The following is a 20,810-nucleotide window of genomic DNA, read 5'->3' as shown; positions in this document are numbered from 1 at the left end:
GGCCTGTTCTCGTAACGTTGCGCCGTTAGTTGAACAATGTTAGGAATCACTGGTTCAAACGGACACAAAAAATTGGTTGTTTGTAAATGTGGGTAAAAAAGGAGGAAGAGCCGAGAAGAGGCCGTTCCGTCGAGTGCTCGCGTGTTCTGAAGCGAAAGAAGAGGAAGTACAACGAATGAAGGAAGCATGCTAATTTCCATCGTTGGCTCGTACCGACATCGAGAGTCGTTTATCTGTCTTGGGATTGACCGATCGACTCGGTCTGATTGCCAAATGCGGCGAACCCTCTGCTCCACGCCGCTGAACGCAACGATACTCGATCGCAACCGTTGCGCAGAGTAAATCTCTAGCAAAAATTGCAATGCAATGCAAACTATACGCAATTGTCGCGTCGACGAATCTCGAAAAGACTTTGAAAACTTCGATTAACCGATAATTTCCTGATCTTATCATCCGAGTGTGCATTAAAAAATTAACGCCTTGCCGACGATGTCTAGATACACGATACATGTTCTTGCAAAACCCGAGACAAGCGTTATCGAGAGTTTAACGTTAATTGGATATCTCGAAATCATGTGATTTGTATTAAAACGCGAGATACTAATCTAAAGATCGATACTTTCTTCCAGATGAGGCGTGAAACAGAACTGTAATTACTTTAAGATAAACTAATAAAATTCTATTATACGACTTTTAAAACAATTATTTTCCTTTATCTTCTTACCTCGTTAATCGCGCTGAAGTTTCTAAATCTAGTTTCAATATACTCGAATATATGCCTGTAAGAGACTACATTTCGTTTTCGAAATGGAGCGACAAGCGTTATTCACACTTTCCTACGCGTTTCCTCGTAACCACGGGTAAATTTCACTCGTATACACGGTGGTCCACCGAGGAACGAATATGTTTCACGAAACTTAGACACGATCACTGCTCTTCGAACGTCGATTGAACTTGCCGATCGGAACACCCGGAACGGTTCGACTTCCGAATAGTCATGGAACGATCCGCGCGGAGCACGACTGTTCACTGTTTACGCGGAGAATCGGCTCGAAGGACTGTCGAGAGCGGGATCGTTGCGTGTCGGTCTACGGAAACCGCTAGCTTAGACTACGAACCACCTCGACCTTCGGTCGCAGCGATCGATCACATAGTACGCGCTTATGGTCGAAGCCTAGCGGGAAGCCTTTCCGCGAGAAGCCAGGTGAGAGAAGGAAGGGCGGATAAACGACGACCAGCGAGCACGAACACGTGTCGCGTGCGGAAAACGCGCCGTCGTACTGGCGAGCCGCACTGGCCAATTCTTCCTCCTCGGCTAGTTGACTTTCAGCGGGTAGAAGTGGCAATGGCAGCTGGTGACGGTAGCGGGCAGGTGACAGGGACGTAAACGCGCGATCAGGAACCACACGAACGATCCGATAACACGGCCAGGTATTGCACCGATCCGGGAAACGGCCGATTCCGCGATTCCGTTCAGATCAAAGTCTCGCGGTGCTTGACTCTACGCCGCTGGCCGCTATCGCATCGACCAAGTTTCCAAGCGCTAAGAATCGAAGCATCGGCTCCAAGGCGTGCAGGAGCGCGAAGCAAATCCTGTCCCGATACGCCACTGAAGACTAATGACCCCTGACAAGAGAAAGACAGGAACGACGTACGATCGAGGAGAGTGATCTATGAGGAATCGGACAAGTTGTGGTAACGGTGCTACCAATCTTGCTGCCTGCCAGCTGTTCGCTTCAGCACCAACCACGAATACTCCCCCGATCCCCTCCACTTCATCCTCTTACCTAGACATTCGCAACGTTCCGACAAAACGTTTCGACACCGCGAAAACGTAGCAGAGCAGCGCCGGCGGCGGCCTTTTTCGCCGAATACACGTTGCTTTCTAAAAACCGAGTCTCTCGACGGCGATCGACGCTTCTTGAACGCGTTCGCGCTCGATCGGGATATATCTCGCCGCTCTATATTCCTCGAGCAGCTTTCGTTCTCCGACATCCCCGCTGACCTATCGCAACCTCTCTCTTCCTTTCATGATCCGTCGAGCCGTGTCTCCGAGCTCGAAATAACCATTCTTTTAATCCCGTAAACCGATACACTATTCTATTCGAATAAAACTTTCCTCGTCTCTCGTTTTTTTCAACATCCGACAAACAGAAAGACCTTCGCGGACGGTGGTTCGGAGTTTCGGGTTGCGGGGAACGGTTCCGTAATACTAAACGCGCCGTATCGTCGGTGAAACCGCCACGAATTTCGGAATATCTTGTCGCAACAACGAGTCGTGACGAGCCTTTACAAAATTTCGACGACGGAACGCTAGACGCGAAGCAACGTAGGCGAGGTGGAAACGTTGAAATTCGAGGGAACCTCGCGAGACGTGCTCGTCGACTTTTCCCCGTCGAGCAGACGAGCGGCCAGGCATACCAATTTATCTGACAAACGGAGGAGTTAGGTTTTATTCGCCGCCGCTAACGGTACAGTCCTCCGGCAAGGATCTGCAAGGATTCTTTGGCCTTGCTGGCATTCCGCGACGAAAGCAACGCGGTGCGATAAATGCCACGCAAATACCAAACTGGCTCGCGGACGCTCCGCTAGGACATGATCACGTGCAAATGTCAAAAGCCGTGCACGCCGATAGGCGCAACAACCTCCTGTAAATCTTACGACGATTATCTCGTCGGGTTGAAACACGATCGAACGGGATCGTTACGAGACATTAATAATTGCATTTTTCCGAACGAGATTTATACCGATTGCTACGTAGAACTCACGAGTGTGTTAACGTCTGGGAAAATATTTAAGCGAGTACAAAGAAGCAGAAGAATTTAGCGTGTCTGATAACCAGATGCGCTTCAAGTAGAGAGGAAACGTCGGTGATCAGACGCTCGGCCGCGCCGAACCACGCGTTTAAATCTCTCTTAATCGATCAACTGGCGCATCGAAGATCTCCTTTTCCAACGTTTCGACATTCCTGTATAGTAACACGCGCAAGCCATTTCGTTAACAGATTAGACGATAAATTCAGTCTTAATTGCAAGTTGTACATTGACGATACGAACGTTCGGTGGAAGTCTGTAATGTAAAAATAGACGAAAAAAAATTGATCGTAAATCCGAACATTTTCTAGTTACACAAGCGTTTTCTCGCTCAAACGGAGCCGCAAACGTCGTGCTCTTATAAGCCTTTTTACGTAATGGCAAAAGAAAGTCTCGTGGCACGCGATGCAAAAATTCTCCGTGACCTGACACGCGTTCGGCTTCCAACACCCGATGTCCCAATTCGTCTCTGTTCAACAAAGAAGAGACTACTACAACTAGTGGTTACTCTTCGTTCGGAATACGCATCTATTATATGTATTCCAACGCGTATTAAATGCAAAGGTAATGTTACCGAGTGCATCGTATAAAATACATAATTATCGCAACGCGCGATATCGCGTGCATAGATTTCCCTCGTTACGTCAAATTTAAAATTGTATGGATTATTTCCAAGTAGCGTATAAAATTGGGTTTTGATTTGTGAATCGTCAAAGAAGATAATTCATAAAATCACGGGCATTAATGAAAATGAAAAAATTCTAGCCATTATATCGCGCTAAATGCGACTTTCGACGAATAGTTGCGCGCTGGAATCACGGATACCAATGTTAACAAGCACCGTCAGGTGATTACATTGGGTGTCATATTACAGGCACCTGTAAACTCTCCTATCTAACAAACTGTACCACCAGCTGTCTCGCGTTACCGTCACAGAGAGTTGCAGTTCGCTTGCGTTCCGTTGAGACAGCGATCTCTACCGGCGACGATTGTTAATTCCACTTGTCTGTGTCTTACCGACCGTATCTACTTGCCGCATTGAAAACACCGTACCGGTAAACGAACCGGTAGTTTTGAATTTTGCGTGCAATTACCGAATATTTTTTCGCTTTCTTTCCAGTTTATAATTTTGTACTTTCTCTTGTTCAAGAATTTGTTCGGGAAATAATTAAAAATTCTCTCCTCTGAAAACGGGGAACTTGTTATCGGAAAGCAAAGAAGAAGAATTATTGTTTTATCCGTGGAGGATCTACGAAGACACGTGGTCTAAATTTGTTTGCAAATTCGCGAAATTATTGTACGTTAAGATGTTAGCGTATTAACACGTTTGTCGCCACGTCGCCCAGAAATGGGTGACAGGCCTTGTCGTTAAGGAACTAATTAAATTAATTTCAAAGATGAGACAATAATGAAAATAAATCTGAACAGGATTCGTAAATTTGACGACGTTAAAAAATTAAATACTATGACAGATGTTAAGCTATCCAATTTTGTAATAGTTTCTAGACAAAATTGTAACTTTATTGAAATTTGTACGAGTTTTAGCTTGGCAGCCAACGTGTTAAAAAGCGGATACGGTTCCACGGTAAAATCGCCAGATAGAAAACAACTTTACCAGCCGTGAAGGAGTGTCCCTGATCTCTCTCCTTTCTCGATGAACCGAAAGCAAGCTGCCTCGAGCCTCCCGCTCGAAGCATTCGACGGCTTGATCCCCGCTGTAACGAGTCTTCGGGCCAAGTAACGGTAAACTCCATATCGCGTCGTTCTTAGTGTCCTATTCACTGTCCGCTCACTCTCGAACGCTTTTTTCCCAGTGTACTTTGAACGGTTGTTTACCGTGTCCCATAATATCTCTCAGCTATGATACTCCGAATCTTCGTTTCATTTCGACGATCTCAAAGATTCCCGAGAAGCGAAAAGAAATTCGGGAATTCCATAAGCTCGAGAAAACGATCCAAGGAAAACACGATCACTGGTTACGTTTAGTACAGAGGCGAGCAGTCGAATCGGGTAAAGCGTAACCCACTTCTTCGACGGCTGCTGGTTCGTGGAAGCGTTTTCCGTGGGACGTGGGTTCGATTTACACGGAGTCGGGCATTGTTTTAACGGTTGTCGCGTGTCGCGAGACAGGCACAATAAAAGTACCGAGCGGAGATTCGCGATGGTACAAGCCGGAAATAATAGCGGCATGCCGCGGCGTAGAAGCGGAGCAAGTCCAAACGCGAGAGAGGCAGAACAACCCAAACGCCGTAAAAGGGACGTAAAACATTTTGTCGACGCCTGAAACTACTGTCTCGAGAACGATTTTATTTCGTTTCAGACAGACGCGCGGAGACTTCGAATAAATTGCGTATTCCGCTACTTCTCGAGTCTTTCTTTCTTTTTCAACAACCCTATCGCTGTAAAATCTACGGAGCGAGCAGCCGCGCACCAGCTACTGGCGGAAAACTCGGTTCGACGGTTTCTCTTTCGTTTTATTTTCGTAGTTTCCGCGATTCTCTCGACCGATACCGTTTTTCCGAAACGTTGGCAACGTAAACGCGACCCAAACAGCGCGCACAGAAGTTTAACGAGTTATCTCCATCGGTCCACCATTCTCCACCTGTTGCCGGCAGAAACTCGCCGGCTGATACTAATTTACGAGATGTCCATTAGCGAAACGTCCACGAGGCCGTTTTTCTCCCCATTCACCCTTCGTTTGTTTTGCGCGCTTCGCTTGGACGGACTGCGTTGCTATTCTATTTGAGACTGACAACCGCGAATCAGACTTCGAGCGGCATGTTTTGACCGAGATCCTGTACTGCGAATCAGTTTAGGTTGAACAGGTTAAAACGAATGGTGGAACCGACGGACGATCCTCGGGACTAGGGACTCACCTTCGCTTGATTCTCGTCTCCGCTCCTCTCCTGCTTCTCGGGACCCGCGAAACGATTCTGAAAATTGAAAAAGTTCCAATTAGTTTTCAAACTTTACGCACGATGGACCATTTAAACGGGAATGCAAAATAAGTCAAAGTAAAACATCGGACTTCTGCTGTTGATCTAACGTCGAATAAACACACTTGTTTGATTAGTCCGAGAGCCCGCGACATAAAATTTCGGCCAATTTCATTACAAATATAACATCACTTACAATCTGCCAGACCAACTTTTGTTATGCAATTCGGTATGTCAACGATACACACTAAAAATTTCAGTAGTAACGATTTTGGCCAAAAATCAAATTATTATATATGCCATAGTGAAGCGTTGCATCACTGAATTCATGCCAGACCAAGCATTTCTGAACTAGGGAGACATAACATCTTCGGGAAACAGGTTCATTTGTGTAATGAAATGAAGTCATCCATTTCTGTCGCGGGCTCTCGGACTATATCGACGTGATGCGCGATGATTAGTTGGAAGAAAAAAGATAAAGTACACTTTATGTCATAAAACATCAAAATACGGACTAGCAATAGTCTGTGTCGCATATATAAGCGAACCAATCTAACGATATTAATTACAGGAAAATACAATCGTTACGATCCATAAGCATACGCACGTATTCCCACTTGAATCGTCCATTCTACATACAGAGAAGTGTAACGTAAGAATAGCGTGAAAAATAAAGAAGAACAATTTCGTTGACTACGAAACGATGCGTGACCGCGAATGCGTTGGACATATTTGCATAGCGCGTCAGAGCGGCTAAACGACGCGCACGCGCGTGTGTTTGCGTGTACGTGTGCTCGTAAGACGACACGTTGTCCTAAAACGATAAACACGTACGTTTTCGCAAACTGGCCGGATAACGGATCGGTCGGTCGATTTTTCCTCGCGTGGCTATCTAAATATACTCCCCGGCGAGATCATAAGTACAGGTGACGCAACGAATGAAAGTAGTTAATAAACGAGTCGCCGGGACCCGTGAATATATATTTTAACCTGTCCAAGGAGAGAGAAAGTTACGCGAACGAATAAGACATTTCCTTCTTACCCCGGATCTGTTGCTCCGAAATCTCGAAACAATCGAGGCCACGACTAGAAACTTGTTCAATAGTGTCCTCAGCGGTCTGCGATTCGTAGCTTCGTCGGCCATTTTACGTATATTACGTATGCATTATACGTACATTATTTTAACAATTCAATTTCGCGATGGAACGAACACGTTCATAATTATCTCGTATCCTGAGGTAACATCGTCGTTCTCCAGCATTTAACTTTCGAGTGTTACGCTGAAGTATACTCGATATTATTCTAGATGTTCGAGTTAACGAAAACACCAGACATACGAGCTTTTTGCCATTCTCGAGTAATTTCGTAACATATTTCACTTCTTCTATCAATGTTCACATATGTACTTCACGTCCGAGTAATGAAAAATTAATTCACCGCAAAGATTACTCTTCCCATCGATTAGAGAAGAAGAGAAAGATCGATAACTAAAATTCGAGAGCTATTTCGACACAATCGATCGTCCGTGAACGATACCGTTCGCGCGAATCAAGGAACCGGGAGAATATGGAACGACTCGACAAGTGCGCGCCGCGAGTGCGACTAATCGCTCGAATCGCGGACCGCAGCACGACCACACCGAGACTCGAAATGAAAAGCGTACCCCGTGCTATCTTACCTCGGCGGTTTCCTGCTGATAACGTTCACCGACAGCCTGAAACGCAAAAACGAAGCGTGACATCAGATATAATTAAGTAGTGCAACGGGTGGGGGCGTTGAATCTATCGCTAGCTCGATTATTCACCTCTCCAAACGAATCATGGACATTTAAATATCCAAGAAACGATTAACGTACGCGGAAGATCCGATGTAAATGGATACAAACATCAAGCCCCCTGTTTTAATTAAAGATACGAATCGAAGACGTTATTAAAATCTGTCCCGTTTTTATCTTTCGCCGCGACGACTTTCTTTTCGGTCTCACTTTTATATCGAGATAAAAGCCTCACGAAAAATTGGACTGGCGTCTCGCCGGGAAGAGGTCGATGCTCGAGCAAAGGTTCTCCGTCCCTACTCCACTTTTTTTTTTAGAGCCGAAGATCTAATCTCTAAGAAACGTACCCAACGTCTAGGGGGTACGCGCACGCGACGGTTTAAGTTTAATCGCAGCCGTTATAAATTGACGTGAAACTAACTGCTTGAAAAAATCGGAGGTGCGAGAAACGGTCAAGTATAGATAATAAAAAAAAAATAGAGTGACTCGTCTCGATACTTACGTGTACGGTGGTCGTTGTATTCGACGAGGTCGCCGCGGCTTGCTGGTTCCGGTTCTCTATGACCGTCTTTATTTGCTCGAGCACCTGCAAACGAACGAACCGCGTGTACGCTCGGCAATTATCCACAATGCTACCCGTAATTATCGTTTCTGTAAAACCCCGTGTTCTAGATTTCAGCTTCGTCTCGGCACTATTAAAACGGTAGTTGGAAAAAATTCGCATCCAAGCCGTGCGTTTCCATTTCAAACAGCTCTTACGGAATTCTCTCTCCTCGTTCTTCTTTTTTGGCCACCGTACTACGCGCGTTCCCGCCGGTAAACGCGGGACAGCGATGAAATTACCGAGCGAAAAATTTCGCGCGCTCGTCGACTGTCGCGCCTGCTTCGTTAAGCTCCGCTTAGGTTCGCAGAGTGCGAGATCCGCGTCGCGGTAAGAGTTCCGAGTATTTCAAAGTAAAGTATCCGATCGATTCCACACAGTTTTATTTTCGATACAATTTCCCTCCAAGTTATCTCCTCTGTAATATCGCTCTTGGTGATTTTTCCTTTCAATCTAATGGCGAGAAATGATAGAAATTCCGTTCAAGCCGAAACGGTACGAACTTGCGTATCGAACCGATAATTTCGTAACGAACAGGTAAACTAGTCGTCCAAGTTATAATAGTTTGGTTGCTCCGTTGCCAGGAGCACTCGAAGCGCGATTGTGTTCCTGCAACTCGTTTGTTTAAACACACGAATCGCTTGTGAAAGACGGCCGGGAGACGAGCCTGGAGCGAGTTCAACGCGAGCGTGGCTTTAAGATACTCTAAAAGGTTACCCGAAGAGATATCCTGTGGCTCTGAACAACGTGTCGATTGTACCCCATGTGCTCGATCTCGTTGCTCTTTCTCGTCTGCCTTCGCTGGAAAATGAAGGAAGAAATGGAACGATCACGACCGCCAAGTGTCACGTGATTTTCCGCGAACGTGAAAACAATTCGCGACTTTCCTCGAGTATCAGAACGGAACGCGAAGCAACTTTTCCCCCCTCGGACCGCGAATAGAAAGGACCTGTTGATCGTTTCTTCGTTTGTTAGCGAGATATAACAACGACTCCTTCGCTTTCAAACGAGATACAGATTAAGTTGCTATGGACACAGATAACGAAATTTAATTTTCGTAAAAGTTGGTAAACGTTAAGACCGAGATTGGTCAATGTGTCTTCTTTATTGCATTCACAAGCTCGACTATCGATCGTCGTTTTGATTTATTCATCCGGAACAAACCGGCTGTGGTACAAAGAGCGAATATTACAGAACGTAACGAAAGATGCAGCATTTATCGCGCGAAGTCTGTTTGGTCGAGGATCGCGGTTGTTCGTTCGAAAAAGAAGTCCGTAAAAACTTGCCTCGGCGGGAGAGCGAGCCTCGTATTTGCATAACAGCGAGCACGCGACGACAATTAGCGAACAAAGCGGACAGTCGACGCGTTATAAATCGTTCCCGTGGAATCTTCACCGATCAACGGATCGCCGCGAGCATGGATCGTTTGTTCGCCAAGTCTCGCACCTCCGTTCAGCGATCCGAGAAGAAAATAGGAGCCAGGGAATAGAACGAGTATATACCCGATGAAACGATTCATCGCGCTCGTTCGCGGAAATTAAACCGAGAAAATTGACGCCTCGTTTAATTAGACTACGAGGAACACCGAGGCTTCATCGTCGATGATGGAAGAGAACGAGGCGTTGGTCAACGCGAGACCGCGCGGCGAGGAAATTGGAAGACGAGTCACGAGCCGATCCTGGACACGTGTAACCGCCTTAACTCGATTCACGCGTGCTTAGAATGCCTCGGTCGACATTACGTTCATTGGATAATGAGAATAATCGCCTCCGTCGCGCCTCTGTTTATCATTCCTCGCTGGTGTCATGCGAATCGCATCGATCACCGTGAATCGAGTTTAGGGCTCGCTCGGATTCTCGACTTGCCATTGATACATGCGACGAGGAGTGTTACTTTCGTTCTAGTTATCGGTTCCGGTTTAACCGAACCGATCGCGAGTTCAACGTAACCGAGACAACCTTCGATTCGGTATAATTTCGACGAACGCGATCGAAATTTGTAACCTAAGCGCTGTTCGTGACCCGAGAGGTTTTCGTACGAGTTTGAAAAATTTCGTCGGACGTCTACGACGTCCCGGAGGAATCTGGCCAGTTCGTGGATACGGTAGCTCGTAAATAAAGAAGATACCAACCTCGAGGGTGGTTAGGCTGGCCAGCGACGAGAGAGGCCGAGTGTGGGGTACCTCCCCCGGGAAAACGCTGTCGTGCGACACGGACAATTTTCCAGATCCTCCGCGCAGCTTTACGAAGGATTCCTCCATGCCCGGCCTCCTAAGGAATACGCTGAAAAATAAACACAAAGAAAACGTTATCCGCGGCGGAACGTGTTCGTTTATTAATTCGTTCAGGGTTATGCCTACTTCCGACGGCAAGCAACGAATCGCAGCTGCTCGTAGCTAACGTATCGGTTATGAAACAGAGACTCGACGGATCGATCGTGTCCGAGGTAGAGGGAATTAATCTGGCGCGAAACGACTGACTGACTTATTCGCGGATGATTGCAATCGAATTACAAAAATAAAGGACAGTAGGTCAGCCAGGTATCGAGCAACGTTCGCGCGCGAGCCATCGCGACCCGTCGGCGTCGTGTCGTGTCTGCGAAGCTGTCAAACTGGACGGAAGACCAAAGTCCAAGTAAGAACGAACCAATCGAATGGCTCGTTTAACCGAGTAGTCCAACGATATTTCTTGCCAGTTATCCGAATCGAATAAACAGGTCTCGGACTACCATTCGGATGCTCGAGTACTTGATTCTGATATAGAGTTATTCGAGTGTTCGAGAGGAGTCGCGATACGCACAATTTATATTCCATGAACTGGAACATTTCTTTGCGCGATTCAATCGTACCAAACGCCGGCAAACGAGGTAAATCAGGGTGTAACTCACCTTTCCCTGTCGCAGGAGTCTGTGAGCAGCTCGCTGGCGCTCCGGCTGCGTCCTTCCTCGGGACGTCCCGCGGGATGTCTGTCGGTAATGTCCTCTCGTGGCAGCCGCGTAATCTCCGTGTCCTTGTCGACATGATTGGAAACTATCCTAGAGTCCGCAGCGCCTCGACTCTTTCGTCGAAAGATCTTTCTTAGGCCGCGGAGGGGATGAAAGCGCCGCTTTTTCGGCTCTGCGAACGCCAACAATCAAGATCCTTCGTTAGACGAGCAACGCATTCGATTCAGATTAGTATTTCTCAATACGATCTACTCTTTATCAAAGGCCAAAGTCGCATGACTAATCTTACGTTTTGTAACAACGTTTATTGTTAGAGTTTTCTCACCGATGAAGCTGTAATAAACAACACCATGGTACCGACTCGTAAACAATTAAACCGACCGATCTCGCGTGACTTTCTCTTCGAATTGCGTAACGCGCTCATTGGCGCGATGATTGTACTCGGCTCGAACGGATTCGACGCCAACGGCATCGGGCCCCTGCAAACTCGATATATCGCTAGGAAGTGAAATCGGAATTGTTTCTGCCAGTTGAAAATTCGTTAAGAAATTGATCTCTCGACTTTCGTTTCGTATTTTCTCTACCTCGATATCGTTGCACCAGCATTTAGTTTTTAAGACGGGAAATAAAGTCTTTATTGTATTTCTGGTTGCTCCACCTGTGTTTGTTGCGAGCAGACAGTGCACGATAAACCGAACCGTAAAAGGCTTTCGTAACAATTAGCGGAAAGGGCTGACGAGATAATGGTTAAGTGCGCGCACTTGTAGTTTTACCATGAAACGGGAATCTATCGATCGCAGGCTCGTGGATTGGTATCTGTCCTGCGGATAATCTTCGCTGGAAAGCTATACGATTGTCGCGTATTATCATCGCGATAAGTCACGCTGAAACGAAACTTCTTTTCCCGAATGTCCCAGTTTGCGACGGCCTCGGAACAATTTTGACGCTCGGCCGAGGAAAATCGGATTTCCACGCGGGAGAACGATTTTTCAGTTCCCTCCGATGACCCACTTCCCGTCGTAGCAATTTCATCCTCGACGCTCAGGATCGGACTACCGCCGCGAGGACACACGCCAGAAAAGCATCATCGTCTGCTGCGCGCAAACGCGTCTCAACAAGAAGGGCTGTACACGGTCTGTCTAAAAAGAAACCGAACTTTTGATTATAAAAAGAAAAAAGTACAAGTAAAGTTTTCACACACGCGTTTATTTACTCAAAATAATCTCCCTCTAGATATATGAGGTTGAATGATCCAAGGTAACAATGCCGATTCCAATGAAAGGGACACATCATAGCAATATCCGCCGTACTAAACGGGCTACCAAAACAGGAGCTCCAAAGGTCCTTCGAAATGTTAATTACGCGGTCTACGCGCTGTATTGACGCAGAGGGAGATTATTTTGACTAAATAAACGTGCGTGTAAAAACTTTACTAAACTTTTTTATTTTTATAGCAAAAGTTCGGTTTCTTTTTAGACAGACCGTGAATGTACCATGTACTATGAAACTAATCGAGTCGGGCCTCTGTTTGTAGGGACAATTACTTTGGAATAAATAGATTCTTTCAACGAGTTACAACTCAAAGAAAACTTAGAAAAGTTATCGAATGATACCAGAAATCACCGAGCAGAAGTGTAATTGATGTCAGGTCCCGGTAAGCTTAAATTCGCCACTGCGCGAAACAGCGATTTTTTCCGCGAGGTTGGTGCACCGCGGAAAACAACAATGCCGCGTTATCGGAAGACGGGAGACACAAGGGCTGCGGGATAAGCAAATAACGCGAACCCTCGAGACCGACGTAGCACTCGTTAACGCACGGATGCCTTTTAATTGCGGCGTATCGGAAGAAAGGGTGGCCAACAAAGCAGTCCAAGGTGAAAGGAAAAATCCGAAGAACGAGAGGGCCGCACCGGCGCAAAGCACCTCGACGCTTTCAATCGTCGAAAAGGTACGAAGAATGGAGGGCAAAAATGAAGAGAGCGATTCAGAGGGTAGAACGACACCCTCCGTTCGTCCTTAGGCACGATTGGAGGCGCGAAACGCGCGAGAAAGGCTCGATAGTCTGTTCTTCGAGGCTATAGTTTCGGCAAAGGGTTACTTTTTCTTTTTTGTTCTAGACCGATCCACTTTACGTTCTCTGCGTCGAGGAGTCACGTATTTTCCTTTCAGCCGCAAGTTTTTTCTTGTAACGAAGATGATACCACTACGAGGCAAAAGACATCGACGGGCGAGATTTTATCGGAGTTTCTTTGCGAAAAGCCTTTCCAGTGAAATTACTATCCAGTGAGATTACTCGCGAAACGTTGTTCTAGCATTTTAATTTTAAACACTTTCAAGATTTTTAACACGTTGATCGTCGCGTCACTCACATATGGGTGACAGTGCGTTTCGCTGAGAAACGAAAACTATTAATTCTGAAAGTTAAGTGTCAGAGAAAATGAATTTAAATGAAATCCTAAAATTTTGACGAAGTTACAAAACTAAATACCAAAATAAATGTTTCCGAAAGTCTGCAAACAAAATTAAATCGCGGTAGAAATGTTCAAGAGTATCAGTCTGGCAGTGAACGTGTTAATATAACGATACACTTCGCGTTGCAACTTACAGATATAAAACAAAACATATGAGCGAGAAGGACGATACATGTAGATGATATATCAATATTACCGTAGTAATCCTGGAAATACTGTAGGGTGTATCGGCCTGAATCCATCGCGTACATTCGTAAATTCCGTGTACAGCATGGAACTGACGAAGTTGACGGTTCGATAACGCAGAAAAGATGACGATAAGATTACACAGCTGTAACGCGATAACTCTATCGCCGCTTTAAAACTCCTTAAATGTGAAAAATCTACCGAGACTGATAATTGCGCGCTCAATCTCGCGAGAAATGTCGATCACGGGGAGTCTCGCCGCAAACAGCGATGATATTTTCGCTATTCTAGACAATAGGAGGAGAAAGATGTCGGGAACATTCGTAAGAAACGCTATGTCCTGCCATTTAAAATAGAAAAGATCGAGGTGGCTTGTTTCCGATTTGTCGCTCTACGTTAAAAGAGCGAAGCATCCGAGACACTAGGCCATCGCACCTGAACGACTCATTCGCATTTGGCGATAAACGATGCTGATTCAAACGAGTCTTACTGGACTCGGTTAAGCGGTAAATTATCGATATTTTAGACGTCTGGAATAAAAGTTAGGTAATTGATTCGGTTAGATAAAGAAGCTGTTGCAATCGGAAGAGACTTGTTCGATGCAGTTACGCCTGTCGTCGAAGGTAAACCAATTATTCAGGCAGACTGTCTCGAGTCCCTTACCCTGTATATTTAGCAACTCGATGTACCATCTGCTCAACTTCCACGTATTTCGTGAAATAACGATCGCTCTCGCTCTCCGTATCGCGTTATACCGTAACTTTGAAGTTCAGAGAACGACAGGATTTTCGCGACGGTCGATACTGGAAACACGAGCGGCAACGTTTCTCTTTAATCATAGAAAACTTCCGAGTTAAATATCAGCGAGTTTCTCTTCTGTTACACGCGACATTTCAATTCGAGATGTACTTTTTTCACGCTTTCACGATGCGTTTTCGTTTGCTCCATCGACGGTGAACGGTACCGCGCGACAGGGTCATTCCACGCGAAATCAGACACTTCTTGGAGTAACATTTCCGAACACGATGCCATGAGTCTGCAATCCGATCTCCGTAGACTTGAACATTGTTGTCAAAATGACAAGCTACGTTTAAACACCTCGGAAATTGTTTAAAATTCGTGGCGATACGTTCGAATACCAACGAAGGACTAAAACGTATCCAGTTTTTATTAAAATTAAACATATTACTCCAAAAAGCGTTCGATTTCGCGCGAAACGACGAGATAGCTGACGAGAAAATTCAATAATACATGGATAAGTAGCGACGCAGCGGTAACTCGATACACGCATTCGAGTGGCCATTCATTCCAAGATTGGCCATGACCTGGTTTCACCGTTTCTGTTAATAGCCGTGTGTTCTTGCTCAACAACGCGTGGGTACCACCTTTCCTTATCAAAATTCCACGCGATTCCCAAGCGTTGGACCGACAACAATCGCGAGCACGCTAAGTCCGATAAAAAGATTCCGTCGGAACATCCTAATCCGTGCTCGCGTCCCAGAGTTTCGTTTAAAAACTCTATGTTAGCTCGAGATCTCCGTTGACGCGGTCGAAAAACGTGTCGTCGATAAATCGTAGATTCAAAAAAAAAAAAAAATGATTCTTTCGCATGTACTTGACACTCTCCGCGAGCGTTCTTTCCATGCATCAGCGACCGGCGACATCGGTCATGCGTGAAAAATAACGTCACGCGCGAATCGTTCTAGTCTGCCTGCCCGAAGGCAACAAAACATCTGTTGCTACGTTCCCGTGAAGTACCACGGTGGCAATTTTGTTAACAGTTACGTAATAGCGCGTTGTCTAATTCCGATCTGGGATCGTCGAGCGGATAATCCGAAACTACGCGCTGTTACGTCCCGTTCCAATGACATTCCAATCGATTCGGTCATCTATGAACGTCTATCCGTTCGCTACAGCCAAAAATCGAATGCAAAACCGGATCGATTCCGAATGCGTGACAAACTTGATCTAACTCGCAGGAATTCGCAGTGTCCCATATTCCCATGGACCTTTCGATCGAACTACGAATCTTACAGGGAAGGCTCAGAAGTAGAGATGGCGCGAACTGCTACTTTCGAATCACTCGTGATTCAATCACGTTCGTTATCAATCACGATGATTTTTCACAGTGACTCGTGATTCTTCGTGATCGCTTCTAATTGGCAGAGAACATTCTTTTCCCTTTTCACGAATTATGTTGTTCTTAGATTATACATTATGTATATGCATTATAATATGGTCTAAAAGCAATGTTAACCGTTTGAACTCGAGGCCTTTCTTTCTGGTATCTACTAACAACTCGAGATGCTTTCTTATTAGTATTCTATTGCCACCAATGCTAAGCTTAACGAGGTCGCGTTAGCATCTAGTTTTACAACCTCGTCACAATTCACAAATCCTATCCAGACTTGTTTACTTTAACACCTGATCTTCAAAATACCTTTGCGAAAATCCCTGTCACCCATATATGGACGATCAACGTGTTACTCTAACTTTTCTCAAAAATGGCTATCTGCGGCTAACATTACAGTTACGCTTATTTTAAATATAGATCTATCACTCTACCAAATTTCGTTGCAATCGGTGAGTATCACTTCTGAGCCTTCCCTTGTTAGATCGGACCGTAAAAGTCCTCGGGTTAAACGGCACGAGCATGGAAGCTCGAGGTTACAGGGCAGCGATCCATTTTCATAGCGAGCCCGCAGCGTCTCGAAAGCGCAGCTCGAGTTAATTGCTAATCATCCGGCCGATTCAGATATTAACTTACGAGAGCTAATCTAGGCCGGAGTCTCGTAATCTACCGGAGGCTAATGAAAATAAAGAGGTCGTTGTACCCTCTCGGAAACGCAACGTCCCGCGAGTATAACGGCAACGAAGTCACGTTTCTCCGACGACAATGAATAAAGGGCACTCCGCTGGATTACCCTTTAATAACTCGCTGCGACCGCGCGTCCATTATTCCCGTTCCCGTCGCATGGAAGAACGGGAATTTCAAGTGAGTCGCACCGGAAACTTTCACCTTAGCTCCTCGGTCTGGGCCGCAAACATTTTAGCGGGATTTTCTAAACAGCCGAGTACGCGATCGACGAAGCAAGTAGAGAATTCGCAAAATATCCAGTTTCCCTTTACCGAGCAAACGTTCGAATCACCGTTATCAAAGCCATTACGATTTCATACTCGCATCGGAATTTAAACGGGCTAACTTCAAAGGCAACGTCCACGGAGTAAATAAATAATACCGCGTCGGATGATCGTAGACGAACGAGTCGCGTGTTCCCATCTCGATGGAATACACAGGTTGGAATTCCTTGAAAATTGCAGAATCGATGGAGTATACGAGCGATTCGTGGGGAGCGCGACGTTTACGTAAATCCGTTTTTCATAGCACGGTTCGTTTACTTGCGACGTTGTAATCCACGGTTGAGACCTTGAAAATGCGATCCTCGAGCGAAACGTCGCTCTCTAACGATACGGTCTAGACTCGTCGCCGTCGGCACGCAATTTTACTTAACATTTCCGCGGCATTAAAACTATCCATCGCGACACGCTCGCCGTCTATCAAAGTATTCCCTGGGTTAATTCGAAAACATTTTGAATCGATGAAGCTAGAAATGCATAAATCACCGAGTAATCTAACTGTGCGATGCGTCCCCAACTTCTAGGGGATACGATGGTCCCCAGCTTCTGGAGTTAATTAAACTCTGCACGCCAATTGCAGGATAGAACAAACGTCGAGACACGTGAATTCATTTATGGCAAATCCACGGCGTAGATCGTAATCCGAACGAATATTAACGATAATTTCGAGTAGTCGAACGTGACGTATACGAACCTTTTGGAAGCGGATCCACGCTGCTCTGCGCGGAAAACTCTGCGAGGCCGAGGTTTCGATGCAGCTGCTGCTGGTGCTGATGGTGATGATGATGATGATGATTCTGTGGAGGAGGCGATGCCTCCCTGACGCAGCCCATCAACGTGAGGGCACCTCCGACTCCTCCTCCACCTCCTCCGCCACCGGTGGCGGTGCTCGTCGACATCCTGCTCGTCTGAAACACCCCGAAGAACCATGCAGCGACATAAGATTCTCTGACGCGTTGATACCATGCCGCGAGAAAGGAATTCTCGGCCCTTTTCCAACTCTTCCAGCCCTCCATCGTTCAGCCTCCAACGTCACCGTTTCCTGATCCCGTGTCTCGTTTGATCGAGCTGTTTTTCCCGCCTCGAGACTCGACGAATCACGAGCGAAACGTACGACGGGAACTATGTCGAGACAATTGGGCGATATCGATTCGCGTCAGCTGACCTTAGTCTCCGTTCATACCGACCTTGCACAATGCCTCTGGTTGTCCTGTTTGTGCGTGCGCGAACCGACCGCGACCGGTTCTCCTCCCGGAACTTTAACAACCGAATTCGTTGCTCGAATCGAGCCTACGTCGTAGATATTAAGCCGACAAACAAGGGAAACAGCTTACAACGGTGCTCGATGTTTCGTTGCGCGAATAAGAATTAATTCGTTGTTGCTTCGTATGCTACGTCGTTGTATCACTTGCGTAATTAACGATACCGATTAGCTAAGTTCTATCCTCCATGGTGCTTCCTAGTCTCAGTTTCACTCGCTCAAGGTCGCTGGTCGCATCTCCATCGGTAATCCCAAGAAACACTTGAACGCTGGTCTAAGTTCCGTTCTCCATCATTCGTCGGAGGGCAAGGTCACTCGCGCCATGTTCGCCAAAGGGTCGAAAAGAAGCACCTCGAGTACCCGGATGATCTCACTCGAAGAGATTAAAGTCCATTGGGAAGTCGAGGTCGTAGCGCCGAGACGGATAAAGGAAAGCGTAATTTTTCCGTTGCTCGAGCGGAACAGAGCGGAGGGTGATGGAGTCGCGGAAACGGTCGCACGGGGTCTCTCCGTCTCTTCCGCGCGTCCCTGTTCCTTGTCTGCGGCACGTTCTCGTCGGGAGACGGTCACCCGATGCAGTCAGCCACTCTCCTGTCGACTCGACGGGCTCCGTTCTGTAGCAATGGGTCAGGAGATGGTCTCCATGGTAACTGCAGCGAGCAGAGGGGTGCTGGAGAGAGGCGGTATCGCGCATCGATTGCACCCTCGGCTGCTGGACGACCCTGACCTTCGCACAGCTGACGACCACGTCGACTCCGCGTGCAGCGCAGCGGGACGCGCAAGGTTGCCGGGATGGCGAAATTAATGCTGCCGGTTCTCGTTAAGGTATCGTCACCGACTCGCGTTACACCTATCTCGAGCCACGGGACCCTTTAAATCCCCTCTGCTTTTTAACCGCTTCGTTCGTCGTATCCTTCTATACGTCGGCGTCGGATCAAACGGAGAGCTAGCGTTTACGTGGACGAATACGAACGAAAACAACGAAAATGTTACCCGGGAAAAGGATATCTGGGCTCGACGAGGGCACTTTTCACGCTTCGACTTTTCTCCTCTCTCGTTGGGCTACTTCAACATTCCAAGGTTTATCTCAAATTTTGAAAAAAGCTTTATTTTTACGTTATCAATGGAAATCCGTAGCGATCTCGAGAGTTTGCAACCAACGAACGAGGTGAAAGTACCGGCAACAATTTTATGCAAGCGTTCTCGACGAATGAGCAATCAACGCGTGCTAGCATTAACCTAGCTAAGTTCGTTAGATAAAGCCGAGGGATTGCCGCAACCTTGACATAGCTGCCATAAGCTGTCCCGTTGGTGGAACGACGTTACCCCTCTCTCGGTATCAACGTCTCTCACTTTCGCTAAACGCAACCCACGTCGGAATTCGAGCTTCGTACCAGTTGCGAAGAATCAATGTTCCTCCTTGGAACTGTTCACTTTTCTGTTTATCAAATTCCTTGGCCAACGATTACCTCATTCGTAATAATATTGTAGTCGGTAATGATTTGATTTGCGCGCTGAAAGTGCGAGAGCGCGACGACGCGAGCTCCTGCGTTTCTTGCTCGCGACACTCGTGTGTCTACGGTATGCCGAATATGGTATAGCGGTAACGTTCTGCGAATAAACCACGTGAAACCGTTGAATCTGTTCTTCCTTAACAACCACGTCCAAAAAGAATGAAAGTATCCCCGCAGAGTCGAGTAAAATCCTTCTCGGAACAATTCGTCACACTGGACTCCTTTAAGAGTATCTTCGATGCTTTCATCTCCGATTGTGAAAGCTTTTCGTTATTCTCGACAGCGCGATGATATGTATTAAACGACGTTTAACTGTCGATCGTTAAAAAGCGTATGATATTTAACTGATGCGTGAATCATCAACGACTTATATCGCAGAGGCGGAGTCTTCGGAGCGCATAAAGGAACGGTTCATCTCCGGGAGAGGCTGCCACAGCCAGGAATTTTTTCCGTAATTAATATTTTCATTAATCCTAGCACAACTTTCACGACGCCTTCTGCGTCGAAGCGTGTATTAAAACGTCTCCCGTAACGTCGTTTCCCAGGATATTCTTCATCGTGTATGCACACGGCTTGCGATAAGACACGAACGGTGCAATCAATGCATCTCCAGAGAAGTCCTTCCCGTATTTGAGGAGAAAGCGCGTATACCTTTTACGATACGGCGAGACTTATTATTAATTGTCCGGGAGACCTAATCGTCGCACTCGAAAAGTGAAACGCAAGCTCGTTTATTGGTGCCGTTAAAATCGCGATACTCGGATTTACTTTTACTCTCGTTGAAAAATTCTGCGGAGTTCGATCGTGAAAAATGTCTGCGATCGATATTTGAAAGACGGAGAGCTGAAAAGTTGGCGCCTCGATCGTGGAATTCGTGAGCTCATCGAATGCGCGAGGTGCTTCGCTATCGAACGGCTGCAGAATTACATACTTCCGGCTCTACCGAACAATTACAGCCGCGCAACCGTTTATAACGACGCCATCGATTCTCTCGTCGTTCGAATACTCGACGATGGACCAGTCCCTAGAGACGGAAAAAAGACCCAAAAATACACTCCTCGATGAATGCAATAAAATGCCGACTTGTACTTATCGCGTTTGTTAAATGTCCCGGAACTGGCCTAGGACGACGATGGAAAACACCGTCCTTCTTTGATACCTTTTATCGCCTTC

The 20,810-nt window shown here is 46.4% G+C and overlaps 1 protein-coding gene across 7 annotated transcripts in view; it reads right to left on the bottom strand.

The window, feature by feature from the left end:
- LOC128873853 (nucleolar and coiled-body phosphoprotein 1-like) overlaps positions 1 to 20,810 on the bottom strand; it is a 60,079-nt gene that overhangs the window by 10,520 nt on the left and 28,749 nt on the right. Inside the window, exons 3-9 of one of the 7 annotated variants that reach the window (XM_054117792.1) lie at positions 17,557 to 17,770; positions 11,011 to 11,239; positions 10,256 to 10,406; positions 8,842 to 8,925; positions 8,026 to 8,109; positions 7,428 to 7,463; positions 5,690 to 5,746 (exon numbers count right to left, since the gene is read on the bottom strand). In XM_054117792.1, coding sequence (XP_053973767.1) covers positions 5,690 to 5,746; positions 7,428 to 7,463; positions 8,026 to 8,109; positions 8,842 to 8,925; positions 10,256 to 10,406; positions 11,011 to 11,239; positions 17,557 to 17,761 — 846 coding nt within the window. In that variant the 5' untranslated portion in view covers positions 17,762 to 17,770. Of the gene's footprint in view, positions 1 to 724; positions 1,138 to 5,689; positions 5,747 to 7,427; positions 7,464 to 8,025; positions 8,110 to 8,841; positions 8,926 to 10,255; positions 10,407 to 11,010; positions 11,240 to 11,840; positions 11,959 to 13,734; positions 13,798 to 17,556; positions 18,714 to 20,810 lie in introns of those variants that run through there. The other 6 variants (XM_054117790.1, XM_054117795.1, XM_054117794.1 and 3 more) reach the window with 6 other exon arrangements.

The sequence above is a fragment of the Hylaeus volcanicus genome, chromosome 3 (assembly GCF_026283585.1).
Source record: "Hylaeus volcanicus isolate JK05 chromosome 3, UHH_iyHylVolc1.0_haploid, whole genome shotgun sequence".
NCBI lineage: Eukaryota > Metazoa > Arthropoda > Insecta > Hymenoptera > Colletidae > Hylaeus > Hylaeus volcanicus.
Note: the sequence above shows the minus strand (reverse complement) of the source record. Positions and strands in the feature narration are given on the sequence as shown.